This window comes from Xiphophorus couchianus, chromosome 11 (genome assembly GCF_001444195.1).
Source record: "Xiphophorus couchianus chromosome 11, X_couchianus-1.0, whole genome shotgun sequence".
Lineage (NCBI taxonomy): Eukaryota > Metazoa > Chordata > Actinopteri > Cyprinodontiformes > Poeciliidae > Xiphophorus > Xiphophorus couchianus.
Window position 1 is genome coordinate 18,838,828 of NC_040238.1, and position 13,383 is coordinate 18,852,210.

At 38.5% G+C, this 13,383-nt stretch overlaps 1 protein-coding gene across 5 annotated transcripts in view; it reads left to right on the forward strand.

Annotated features, from left to right (window-relative positions):
- The window catches only part of ltbp3 (latent transforming growth factor beta binding protein 3), a 51,110-nt gene that overhangs the window by 29,909 nt on the left and 7,818 nt on the right, over window positions 1–13,383 (forward strand). For 2 of the 5 annotated variants that reach the window (XM_028030891.1, XM_028030889.1), the window contains exons 5-24: window positions 2,721–2,807; window positions 2,904–3,020; window positions 3,642–3,797; window positions 4,464–4,553; window positions 5,641–5,654; window positions 5,731–5,797; window positions 6,020–6,091; window positions 7,201–7,329; window positions 8,154–8,285; window positions 8,376–8,504; window positions 8,621–8,740; window positions 9,298–9,417; window positions 9,520–9,642; window positions 10,720–10,839; window positions 11,056–11,184; window positions 11,329–11,499; window positions 11,605–11,685; window positions 12,575–12,703; window positions 12,806–12,943; window positions 13,026–13,166. In XM_028030891.1, the coding sequence (XP_027886692.1) occupies window positions 2,721–2,807; window positions 2,904–3,020; window positions 3,642–3,797; window positions 4,464–4,553; window positions 5,641–5,654; window positions 5,731–5,797; window positions 6,020–6,091; window positions 7,201–7,329; window positions 8,154–8,285; window positions 8,376–8,504; window positions 8,621–8,740; window positions 9,298–9,417; window positions 9,520–9,642; window positions 10,720–10,839; window positions 11,056–11,184; window positions 11,329–11,499; window positions 11,605–11,685; window positions 12,575–12,703; window positions 12,806–12,943; window positions 13,026–13,166 (2,265 nt within the window). The remainder of the gene's footprint in view (window positions 1–2,720; window positions 2,808–2,903; window positions 3,021–3,641; window positions 3,798–4,463; window positions 4,554–5,640; window positions 5,655–5,730; window positions 5,798–6,019; window positions 6,092–7,200; window positions 7,330–8,153; window positions 8,286–8,375; window positions 8,505–8,620; window positions 8,741–9,297; window positions 9,418–9,519; window positions 9,643–10,719; window positions 10,840–11,055; window positions 11,185–11,328; window positions 11,500–11,604; window positions 11,686–12,574; window positions 12,704–12,805; window positions 12,944–13,025; window positions 13,167–13,383) is intronic. The other 3 variants (XM_028030892.1, XM_028030893.1, XM_028030890.1) reach the window with 2 other exon arrangements.

Sequence of the window (13,383 nt, forward strand, 5' to 3'; positions counted from 1 at the left end):
ACTTCAAAATTCTCCAGTCGATCTGGGTTGATAAGTAGAAACTGAAAAGCGAAATCTTAGTTCTCCATGTTTGATTCTTGTACTCCACAATTTATAAACTAACAGGAGTTTCTCTAAGTCTTTCTCTGATATTAAAAGTGTAAAAGGAAGTAAAAGTAACTAAAACAATGCCTCTCTTATAGTTCAGTGATTTAGCAGTAGAAATATTTTTTTATTATCCTAACTGGCCAAAAACAGTGAAAGAAAAGTGTGTATTTTCTTAGACTGTATGTAAATATGTGGTTCCCGCTGTAAACATAGCATATGGTGTTGAAAACAAAAGGGATGAGAAAACAGAGGAAGTTATGGGAATCGCACACAGACAGTGAGACAGAAACAAATAAATTTTGGGGGGGAAATGCCTCTACTTCAGCTCATTCCTCTGCGCCTGCTCACTGTCATCATCCTGCTGAGGATTAGATTTCAGGAAAATCTTGGCCGCTCACGTTTTCCACTCCGCCATTATTCCGTCTCTCGGTGCTGGCTCAGACAATACGAGCTTTGACGAAAACCTGACACCGTGAGTCTGGTTGGCGCTGCAGATGACTCGACTCCTGCACACACTGCTGTCACTTTTGTGACTCATGTGCACGTTGTTGAACCCCTCCTCCTTTTTTTTTCTTCTGTAAAAATAGCCATGACCTTGCCGTCATTTCCAAAGTTTTTTTTTTCTTCTCTTTTTCCACGATGTGCAGTGTTCCCACAGCTCAGTAATAAAACTGCCTCAAATATTTTACTCACTTATAGAAAAAAAGATTCTCGTTTAGCAATACCAGTAAGAAGAAAAAGCAACTATATGAGTTGAGACCTTAATAAACACTTTTTTTTAGTCAAAGGCTTGAATAAAACTTGTATTTGAAAGGAACAAAATAAAAAACAAAACAAAGGGAAAAGATAGCTTACCACATAAAGACGTAGTTTTGGAAAATAAGTAACATGATGTCAGAGGATGAATGTGGTAACAGAACAAGCACCCAGTATAGAAACCGCTCAACCACACTCATTTTCTTTCTAAAATAAACCAAGAAGATGCGTTCTAGAAGTCACAAAGTGTATTTCCTTTTTCAGAGAGACGCAAGACTTTTTTGTTTGCAAAGTTGCTGCTGTTTTTTCACAGAGCCTCTCGAAAACATTCTTGTTTTAAAAATTTTTTCATGTACATTTTAAAGCTTTGCTAATTTGATTTTATGTCTGGACTTTGACTGGGCCCTTCTAACATGAAGATTGTCTGATTTGAACCATTCTTTTGGAGTTCTGGCTGTCGGAAGGTGAATTTCTCCCCAAGTCTTAATTTCTTTCCTTTTATCGACCCGGATCAACTTCTCTCTTCCTGATTGAGACAAGCATCCCCTCACCATGATGCTGACATCACTATTTTTTTTCCACCACATATCGTTCTTTGCACATAGATCTAAAAGCTAGATTTTCATTACTACTTTCAGAGTAAAGAGGGATTAAAACAAATGAGTCCTGCTCATTTTTAAAGTTATATTATGTATGAATACAGTTGAGTGTTTTTCTACAGGTTGTCTCTGCTGTCATCATACCTGTAGGGGATGTACTTTTGAAACTGCTTCAACTAAAGCTGTGGCATCCAAAGTCGGTCCTCGAGGGCCGGCGTCCTGCATGTTTTCAAAAGTCTCCAGGGTTTCCAACCAAGTCATGATCTCAGCATCTTTGCTTCTCACTGGAGTTTAGTGCCCATTCCTGCATTATGGGGATGTTGGCATGCTCTGACTTTTGCACCTGGCTCACTCTTACCTTTGTTGTACTTCATCAGTCTTTAGTAGTCACAGTAATCTGTCTCAACTAAGAACATTAAATGAGCTACAGTTCATAGAAGTCTGCCAAAACTGGACAGTTAAAGTCTGGAAAATTGGCGTTTGGCTGGAGTGAAGTATCGATTTCAGCTACAACATTTACTACAGGAACTGAAAAGACAAAAACTAATTTTCCAGTTTCTTTTTCAGACTCTACATTATGCTGCCTTCTAGGTTTGAAAAAGCTGCTGTTGGCATGCAGCTATTTTTGGCACTAATGTCTAAAAAAGCTGCTGCAGCTTTTTTATTCTCCTGGAAGCTCAGTCTTCTCTGGGTTTCATGGAAGTTGCTTTTTTAAAGAAAATCTTCTTATAAGGCATGTCAAAATAATCAAAAGTTGGCTATTACATAAAATTGAAATATAAGATGAAATTGCACTAAAAATCTTGTTGTTAAAAGGCAATCCTGACTACGCACAGAAACATTTTCTTTGCAGTATGCTTATTAACTGTGCAGAAAAAACTGGAGAACAAATGAAAGGTATCATGTGGCTTCCTAAACTCAGGGACAGAGTTGAATAAGTATTAAGTGTATTAATGTTGTCATTTCAGCCCTCAGTAAGCCAGCAGGCCTCCACAAGCCTCTGAAAGAATCAAAAGCAAAGGAGTTCTGTTACTAATTTAAACATAGACATTGGTTTTGGATTTGTTTGCACCAGTGAAATGTTATACAAGTATCTCTATGTGTGGCAAAGAACATAGATTTTGTGCGAGCCTGAATCGATGCTGTTGTTTATCTTTAAAGATTTTAATTTAAATGTTTTGCTCATGTGTGAAATCTTAAAAGCTTTTTTTTCACACCCAGGAGTTTTGTAAGATGTAGAAACTAATTTTTTGGATCTCCTGTCTCCTCCTCCCTCAGATGCATCGGTCAAACACACCATTGTGGAAGAATACGGCTCTACATGTCCACAAGGCTACAAGCGATTTAACAGCACTCACTGTCAAGGTAACAACTCGAAACACTAGCCGTGTCATTTTCCAGATCTCTTGCAGAAATCGGCGTAACCTTCTTATTCTCGCTTCTCTCCTCCTGACTGTGAAGACATCAACGAGTGCACCCTGCAGGGAGTCTGTCAGAACGGAGATTGTCTAAATACGTTGGGCAGCTTCAAGTGTTCCTGCAAATCTGGCTTTGTTTTGGAGCGAAATCGATGCGTTGGTAAGAAATAACATGATATCTCTTCAAACTACTGAGGCTGAATTTCTCTATTAGTTTTTTTCTTTCAAATAAAAAAATATATAATCATAAATCTTCCGTATTAATGCAAATTCCTTATTTTTACTCAAATATTTTGAGTTGCTCTTGCTCAAAACTCCTCTCTGATGCTCAAAGAGTAGCTTGCTGACAAATATGCTCTGCACATTAAGGCATTTTGCTGAGCAAAGTGAGACTTTGTCTGCAAATATCTTCTGCTCCTGTTTAAATCTTACATTTGTGCTTTAACATCTTCTGTGGAGATCATGGTTTTTTTTTTGGAGCATTCATCTTTGCTTTCTCTTGAAAAGATTTCAACACAATGTGACTTCAGTGTCACTGCCCTCTTTGTGCTAATACAGTTCATACCAGATTATCAAAGAGAGCAGAGGTGGGAGTTCGAACACGAACAACAAATATTTGTGCAAGAGACATTAAATCTGACTGCAAGAAACTATTTTCAAGGAATGAGCTGAGCATATATGAAAGCAATGAAGATGTGAGAGCAGAGTTTTGTGAGAAGAGAGTAAAGTAAACAATATTGCTCCCTTATTACTGTTTTAACCGAAGCGCATCGTGTGTTAGAGTCTCCGCCGGAGCAGGCGCAGTGCTTCCTGTTGGCGTCTGACGCCAGAGGCTGCGAGCACCCGCTGGCGAACCAGATCACCCAGGAGATGTGCTGCTGCACGGTGGGCAAAGCCTGGGGCCACAAATGTGAGAGATGTCCTCAGGTGGGCACAGGTGAGTCAGTCGCCATAGCAATAATGTTCACTGAAAAGTTTCAGCTCATCCAGAGATGAAACTTAATTCCCTCCACAATTCATGACTCCTGTTGCTTGGTAAATTGTTGAAGAAGTTAGATTTTTTTTTTCCCTGAGTTTTAAATAATCGATTGCATTTTTACTTTAGCTCCAAATGTTATTACTCGTTGTTTTACAGCTCATTGAAAGAAATATTGCATTTCTCTGTTGGAAAAACAAAAGTTGTATCTATTGCATGCATGCCGATTTTTTTTTTTTTTTTTTACTAAATACAGTATGTTTTGTTTTTTGCTTTCAAAAATGAATGTTTCATTTATTTAAACAAGAAGAGTCAAAGCTTCCAGTGCCATCAGTTTCCATCTGAGTATATTTTGCTATTTTGGATATTGTCAGATAAATAAAGGCTTTCTTGGCTTGGGTTCAATTAAAATTCAACATTCTGTCTTTAAATTCTCTAATATTTGGAGATATGTTCATGTGGATTAAATCTTGCCTCACTGCTGTACATCCAGATGTGGTTTCACAACGTTTATTTTTGTGTAAATCCCAAATAGTAGACTCTTTCTAGAGATAATTGTCAAATCAGTGTAATTGTATACAATCAAATAACAATTAAACTTTGTGTCTTTCCTCATGCTGTATTTAGTGGCCTTCAATAAGATTTGCCCTGCTGGGAAAGGATACTATCTCCAAAGTATAACAGAGACTGTGGCCTTGCCCCCCAACATCTTCCATCGTGAGTGTTTGAACTTGCATAAATTCTCATTCTGCTCGTCAGAAGCTTTCATACAGTCACAGGAAGGAGTTTTATGTTGATGTTGCCCTTTGTGATTTATTTGTACTGTTCTGTTTCTTGGGTGGAATAATTTAATGTCAAACACAAATTGCATGTGCAACTTTAAATGTATGACGGTCATAATTACACACGTAGGTTCAAATATGTACGTACTTTGTTTTTGAAGCCATCAGCTGCCTTCTGCTTTACTTCTGGCTGGACATTCAACCACTTTTCTAAGTAGAAGTGTCAGAGCTTTTTTAAATCGGTTCCTTTTCTGACATGAAAGAAAATTTCTAATTTTAAGACACAAACATTCAGTGAGATGAAGATAAAAACTTTCCAAAAGGTTCATTTTAGTTTGGTTTATCAATAAAAAAAGTTGTTCTGATGTGTTCTTGGAATCATTGACCAGTTTTAACATGTATCTGTATCAAAGTTTTCGTGTTTGACTCAAACTGTCAGACAAAGGAGAGAAAAGGAAAAATTAAGAATGATGTCGAAACCATCAAGGCCCATTCCTGCCTTGAACTGGAAACTGCTCGAACTCCAGTGACGCTGTTCACAGGAAAGCAAACTTCAAATATCCATCCAATGAGATTCTGCCAATATGGAAGAAAGTTTTCGTTTTAGAATCTTTAAACAGGACGGTGATCCTAAATGGACATGAAAAGTGCTCTCAGAATGGGTACAAGTAGTTGTGGCCTTACCGTACCGGAAATAAGTGGAGTCTTCTAAAAATTTAAAACTTAAAAAACTAAAATAAGCTCTACACCTTCTAGAAAGAAGTGTGGTTAAATATCCAGCTAAACTTTTGCCAGGAACATTACAGACATTTAAGGTGTGTGTTGCATTATCATCCCACCCTAAAAGAAGAACAAAAGTGTAATTAAAAGGCCAGTGTCAATATTATGTTCCTACCCATAATGGATGCATTTAAAGTTCTGACCAGCACTGTTTATATGTCCAACATCTCTGCTTTGTAAGCTTTTAATCCTGTTATTAGAGGTTCATCGTTTTAACCTCACTCTACCACTTTTCCTTTCAGCACCACTTGTGACGGTAAGATTTCATTTCTATTTGCAGATGTAGCTTTTTCTTTCGCTGGCATGAAATATTTTCCCCCTCCTGTGATTAGGAGAAGCCCCCGGAGCCGACCACGGTGCAGCAGACTTCTGTCAGCACCACCCGACCGCGAGTGCTTGGTAAACGCTCCCCCTTTCACAAAGAAAATTAGACGTGCTGCAAGTAACATTTGAATGTCTTGAGTTACTAAATGTACCATTAGCTGCCACAATGAGGGGAATGTTTCTTTCTTGCTGCTAACTGACAGAAGATTGCAAATAAATGTTGCCTCTGTGGAGTACAAAGACCAAAGATCAACATGTCATGGTTGCTGGTTCATTTCTCCTCTGTTGGATCCACAGTTGTTAAACCCACTCCTCCGCCAATCGTCCGAATCCCCCCAGGCAATGACCCCTTCGAAATAGACCCTAAAGGTAAACGTGAGTTTAACACCAATCCAGCATAAGAGTCACTTCTTATTTATTTACTCTCTTCTCAATACAAGCTGGTTCATGTTTCATGCGCCTGAAAACTGGGAAACCCAGCACTCCGCAAACCCACCCAGAGTGAGAGGCGGTAACCATGGCGAGCTTCGCCGCCGTCTCTCACAGATGACATGTTGACTTCCTTCTTGCAGTAAATACCGTTAATGATAACTCTTGTGTTTTTTTTGTTGTTGTTTTTTTTAACCTCACATTTCCAAAACCCGACGTTTAACACGAAGCTGATTTCTTTGCATGTCTTTTGTGGTTAGCTGATGCTTTTGGTCACTGTGCATGTTACGTGACATCAAACACGAAGCATGAACCAGCCTAAGGGCTTCATTCACACACATTGTGTGTAATGAAAGCTGCCACAACTACAGTTTTTTTTTTTTGCTAAACATTTAAAATAAATGTATTAACACTGCTTTTGTCCCATAAGAAGAAAACATCCCCAAAAGATAAACCAATGCCAAATCTGATCTATCTAATCTGATATAATTTGTGTGATTACCTCTCTACTTACATTTTCAGTGGCGTCTCTTAATTTCAAAAATGTAAACGTGCAAATATCAATAAGATATAATTATGCCTCTTGAGCTTTTCCACTTTTTGTCCTCTTACAACCACAAACATCCATGTAATTATTGGGAATTTATTGTGGCAGAGCAATACAAAATAGTGCATGATTGTGAAGTAGTGTAAAAGTTGTTCTTTTTTTGAATGTAAGCTTTTCACTCGCTAACAATCTGTGTTGGATTATTGTACTATTTCTAAGAGGCAGGACTTTCTGGTGGTGTTCATAGTTAGACATCAGACTTCTTTTTGCCTTTCCGTGTTTCTGCTCCTAATGTCACTGCATCATATTGTCATAGACAGACACAATGAGAGGAGTAAAAATATGTACAACTCCTGAAAAAAAACTGAAAGAGAACTGTTGATCAGGGCATAAGAATGTAAGCAAAGTATAATTCTTGTTTCAGTGTTTTTGCATTGCACTGTACATACACACATAGTTGCATTGAATTAACACCAGTGGTCTCTTTTCTTTGCCCTTGAAGCGGAGACAGATAAGTGCGGGCTAAGCAGAAGCATTTGTGGTCATGGGAATTGTGAGAACAGCCCGAACGGCCACATCTGTCACTGTTTCCCCGGCTACCGTCTTAACCTGCAGAGGAACATCTGTGAGGGTAAGAGACGCTGGGAGAGAAAACCAAGCAAACTTTAATTTATTTTTTCTTGCTGTTCCTGACAAAAAAGGGAAAATGTTGAGCTGCAGAAAAATTACATTTTGGACAAAAAGTGAATCTTCTCTCAAATCTTCTTACTAACAACACCAGTGCATATTTTGACATTAAACTGGTTCTAGGATCATGATTTTAGACCAGGTTTTATCAAAGTAAAGAATATACAAACACTCACCACACCTTATACAATAAAGATTTTAAGTAAGTGGTTTGCTGGTAGCAATTTAGCACATTATATTGCTTAAAATCACCTATAATTATGTGTTTATTTATTGGAGAATCAAGGAATTTAGAGCAAGAAATATATTTAACTTAACCGCCTGTTAGTAAATGTCATTAAACTTACTTAATACCTAAGCACAAGCAGAGACATGCAGACATGACTTTCACTACTTTAACGTTTTTCCAGGTTAATGAGTTTTCCTGTGGAGACTTGCTTATTATTTTTTATTGGTGGTTTTATTTAAATCTTTTAGGAATTAGATTGTGAATGAAAGACAAATCTTTGTGGGGGGCCAGGCAGGTACCTGCAAGTCAGTGCAGAACTCATATAACCTTTGCATTTTCATTATTGGTGCCCTAATTCTTCTGCTGAGCTGTGAACACAATCTTTGGGGAAAAAAAAGGTGTCTTTATCAAACTCACCATTCAGACAAAATGTGCTCTGAGATTGCAGTTTTTCCACTAATTGTTTTGAATATTCAGCACTAGTTTTATTAACTTCTTGATCACATTCCACACTGACTTCGCGTTCTTTCCTTTCTCAGATGATAATGAATGTGACGCGGAGCCGTGCGGCCATGGCAGAGGCCGCTGCGTCAACACAGAGGGAGCCTACAAGTGCCAGTGTCGGCCAGGTTATAAACACATGGTGCAGCACGGGCGACTGAAGTGCATAGGTAAAAAATCCAAAGCGGTTCTGTGTTTTGTTTTATTTTTCTCCTCTGTATGCTGTCAGATCTTACTGTAACATTTGTGTTGTGCAACAGATATAAATGAATGCCATAAACCAGATATCTGCGGTGTCGGGGGCCACTGTGTCAACCTGCCTGGCTCTTATAAATGCGAATGTCAAAACGGCTTTAGGAGCAAGTCCCACCGTTATCCAGCCTGTGAAGGTACAAACACAGTTTCACTTTGACATTATGGGTGGCGATGCAAATCATCTAATAATCTGGGTAATAATCCCTCTGTTCATCCTGAAATAAGTAGCATAAATCTGGTCTTTTTCCAGACATTAATGAGTGTTTGAGTCCGGATGCTTGTCTTAACGAGCAGTGTGAAAACACACCGGGCTCGTATGAGTGCATGCCATGTTTACCCGGCTATGAGGCCCATGCTGGCATATGCTATGGTGAGTGTCTGTTTATTTTTATTTGAAATATCACATGATGCTTGTGTAAAAACTGTCTGAGAGGTAAAATGGATGCAGCTGTCAGGGTAAGGAGATAGAGAAAATGTGGATAAACAATGCAAAAACTCAAAATCTTACCAAGTATTTCTTAATGAGCAGTGCCATTAAGAAATGGCACTTCTAACTATTTGTGCTAGTTTCTAGCACAAATATCTCAGAGCACTTGATAGGAGACATAACAATTTTTTAGCAAGATATATAGGAGCTTATTTTTAGTCAATAATGTCTTAATATTGTTAAAAAGTGCTAGTTACTGTTACATTTTCTTCAATAAAAAGGAATTTCTGACTTAAAAACAAGCTCCTATATTTTGTTGAAAAGTTACTACTACGTTAGTTTTGTCTTATTTCAAGTACACTAAGATTTTTGCACTAGATACCAGAAATAAATGGTAAGATTTTGTGTTTTTGCAGTGGAAATGATAAAGATTAAGGCATATTGCTGCTGCAGTGATAAAAAGGAATACATTAAAATTCCATGTGTGACCTTTTCTTCAGACATTAATGAGTGTCAGAAGCCTGGTATCTGTCGCGACGGGCGCTGTGATAACCTCCCTGGTACTTACCGATGCCTCTGCAATGAGGGGTTCCACTCTGCAGACAGCAAAAGCTGCAATGGTAAGTAGAAAACCTGACTTTTGCAAACAGTGAGGTATTTTTTAATTACATTCTTCTGGTTTAAACCATTTCATTTACAAAGAAAAAAATTCTTCCCTGTAGACATTGACGAGTGTGCGGACGTTCGACTGTGTGCTTATGGCCGCTGCATCAACACAGAAGGCTCCTTCAAGTGCCACTGCTACCCAGGATACCAGCGCACACAGGAGGGCAGCCACTGTGAAGGTGCAAATTACACCAAAATAACTTTGGTTTTGTTTTATTTGCATCAACTAGGCATGGGTAAAATGACATTCTCAAGCACAAATCAGGTTATTGTGGTGTCTGCACAAAGTTTTTTGATAAAATATATACCATAATTAATTGTTTTTGTTTATAGCAAGAAGTAAACAATTTATCAAGCCTAATATAAAATTAGTAATGTTGCACAATATACTGCTGTAGCATAAATGACTTCCAGGATCGCTTCCAAAAACAGAAAGATCTTGGTTTCTTGGCTCTCATGGAAATATTTTCTCATTTTTTGTCTTTAATTAATGAGGGATAAGTAAAGCAGCTTTCCTTCAGCCAGCTGACCAGCTGTACACAGCAACAGGTGGAGGTGGGGCAACACTGCATTACTCTCTGCAGCCAGAGGAAACTCCGCTCGTCGTTACTCTGGCATTTCTTTAGAAGGACTTTAAACTGTTAGGATAGCATGATGATAAACTTTCAGAACAATAAGTTCTTAAGAGGTTATTATAGATTGATACCCATTAAGATCCATGAATGATCCCAACTGAAAACCAATGGAAAGCATAAGAAAATCTGAATTCTTAAAAATTAATGTGAAATTACCCAGAAACCTAAAAATCTAAAGCAGCAAATATTTGTACCCATCAATATCATGCTTTACTATTTATTTGCTCAAACAATGCTGCAAGCAACTTTTTCCTGAAATCAAAATGAAAATAAAAGAATACATCAAAATGAAAGAAAACCAAACAAGTTTATAACTTTTCTTTATTTCTCTACCTCCACTATTAGTTTCTCTTTGATTAAACTTCACTTCTTGTGTACTCACTAGATGAAACAAGTCATTTTTTTATATGCAAATTACTATGTTTTACAGCTAAACAAAATTAGGCTTGAAATTGGGCCTTCGCATACTAGGAAAAAGATATTTCTAAGTGTACAATTTCACGTACTTCAGTGTTTTCTCTCTGAAATAAAAAAAGGAGTTGAGATCCAGTTGCTGAAAAGGATTCAGACATGAACTGGTGTGGAAATTTAAGTAAAAATCTTCCTCTGCTGTCTTTTCAGACATTAATGAGTGTGAGAGGCCATCGAGCTGCCTGAGGGGCCAGTGCTTCAACAACATGGGCTCGTACCACTGCGAGTGCCAGAAGGGTTACAAACTGATCGGAGGCAGGGAATGCCAAGGTCTGTTTCTCCTTCTGAATGGATGTCAACATTTGGATTTTTTTTGTATCCATTTTCCTTTATTTATGACAAATTGAATGAGCTAGTCAATGTTGAGTTTTGAATTTTAGAGATTTTTATTTTTGTGCTTCATTTCTGGAATTCTTTTAGCCAATTTTGCGATGGTTAGGACTGAAATTCAAATGCTCAGTACAAGCTTTGTGATTTCCCTTTCAGACATAGACGAATGTGCTGCAGACAGGAACCTCTGCCAACCCTACGGCTCATGTGAGAACAGACTGGGCTCATATGTGTGTGTCTGCAATCACGGCTATGCCCTCTCAGAGGACAGACACAACTGCGAAGGTACATCCTCTCTCATTCTAGATGAACCACATTCATCTAGTGAACAAAAACATTGAAACCTTCTAAATCCCAAAAGACTTTTTGGCATTATTTTTACAGATATCTAATAATTATCTGCTTCAAACTTCACATTTCTACTTGTAGCGGTTCGAATCCTGACGGATGAGAAGAAGGAGTGTTACCTGAACCTCGATGACACGGTGTTCTGCGACAGCGTCCTGGCCATCAACGTCACCAAGCAGGAGTGCTGCTGCTCCATCGGTGTGGGATGGGGAGATCACTGCGAGATCCATCCCTGCCCAGTCTCCCACTCAGGTGCCATTGAACACTACAGAGGAAGCAAATTGAAGAACGACTATTTACTTTCATAATTCTGTTAAAAGTTTTTCTTTCAAACCTTTTTTTTTCCCTTCGATGTAGCAGAGTTCCACTTCCTCTGTCCACACGGACAAGGTTTCTACAGTGAACAAAGACTCCAGTACAGCCTGCCCGCCTACCACGGTGTGTTCGTTTAAGTTATAATTTAATATAATATGTAAACTTCACTAACTGTACAAATTTAAGGCAACAATTCAGTTTGTATTTAATATAAAGACTAAAAAATGATCTAAGAACATCGCTGAAAATATATTTTTAGCACTTGTAGCCTTAGCTGCAAACTGTTCTTGTAGCTATGGCTACAAGAACAGTTAGCAAGACTAGCATTACTGAAACAAACTTAGACTTTAGGCTTTCTAAAAGGCTGTCACCATTTCTGAATACAGCATGTTCCATGGCAGATGTTGAGTCTTTACAAGGATAAAGCAGACACTTTGTAGAACTCTGTCTATCCTTCCGTTTTGTCAGCTGAAAGTATTGCTCTTTCTCTCTCTTTCACAGAAGGCTACATGCAGGACTCAACATGTAGAAAATAGATTTTTTTTTTATAGATTCTTACATCTCTGTAGTTGTTTTACCTTTTGATTGATATATATATATATATATTTTTTTACCCCTCCAGGGGGTCTTTTGTGGGCTCTAGTGTCCCTTATATGAAGGTAGGCTGACAGAAAGGAGGAAGGAAAAGGGGGAAGACATGCAGCAAATATTGTCGGGTCCGGGAGTCGAACCCGTGAAGGCTGCGTCGAGGACTCGAGGCCTCTAAACATGGGTCAAGCTATCCCCTACGCCACCACGGCACTCCCCGATTGATATTTTTTAAAACTTAAATTGTTCAAAAAACTTTATTCAGTATGTAGTGGTCAACAAAAGAAAAAAAGATTCATTTACTGAGTTTACAGCCAGGCCATTCTAGCTAATTTAAGCTAATTCTGCATCTGAAGGGGTTTCTTTTAACTGCAAAGAGATCAAATTTTCTGCAGATTAACAATCTTTTGTTTGTTGTCTGCAGATATTGATGAGTGTACTCTGTTTGCTGAGGAAATCTGCAAAAGGGGCCGTTGTGAAAACACGCTGCGAGGTTATGAGTGCTACTGTCAACAAGGCTTTTACTATGACAGCAACCTTCTTGAGTGCATTGGTATGTAGGATCATGAAATTGTGAATAATTTCTGCATGTAGGACTTTCTACACTCTCTACAGCAGATTGGTGCTTGTTTCATGTCTTCATATTTGCTCTCAGATGTCAATGAATGCCACGATGAGTCTCTTTGCACCAATGGTCGGTGTGTCAATACTGACGGGGGCTTTTATTGCATCTGTGACCGGCCCTGGATCCCCGACTCCAGCAGGAAGAAGTGTGTGATGCCAACAGTTGCTGGTGAGTAGTATTTCCCTTTCCATGGCTGAAACCGGCTTTTATCTAGCTGGGACAACTTTGAACTCCTAACTTTGTTGTCCAGATGTCAATGAGTGTGACAACCCAGGAAACTGTAAGAATGGCTTATGTGTGAACACAGTGGGTTCATACTACTGCATTTGTTCTCTGCCCTGGACGCTGGCTGTGGACCGAAACAGCTGCGTGACTCTCGAGGAGCAGGCTGGTGAGTTCTCATTTGTCCTGAGTATCAGTCTGTCTTTGAAATCCCTGATATTTCCATCTAAAACACCCAAATTTTAGAATATTCTATTTTTTAGAATATTTCTGTTGTCTTTAGCGTTCTTTGAAGAATAATTTTCTGTCCACCCTGCAGTGGGTGAATAGAATTGTAAGCCTTAGCATACGAGCAGTCTCCATGTTTATAGTTAACAGGATGTAGA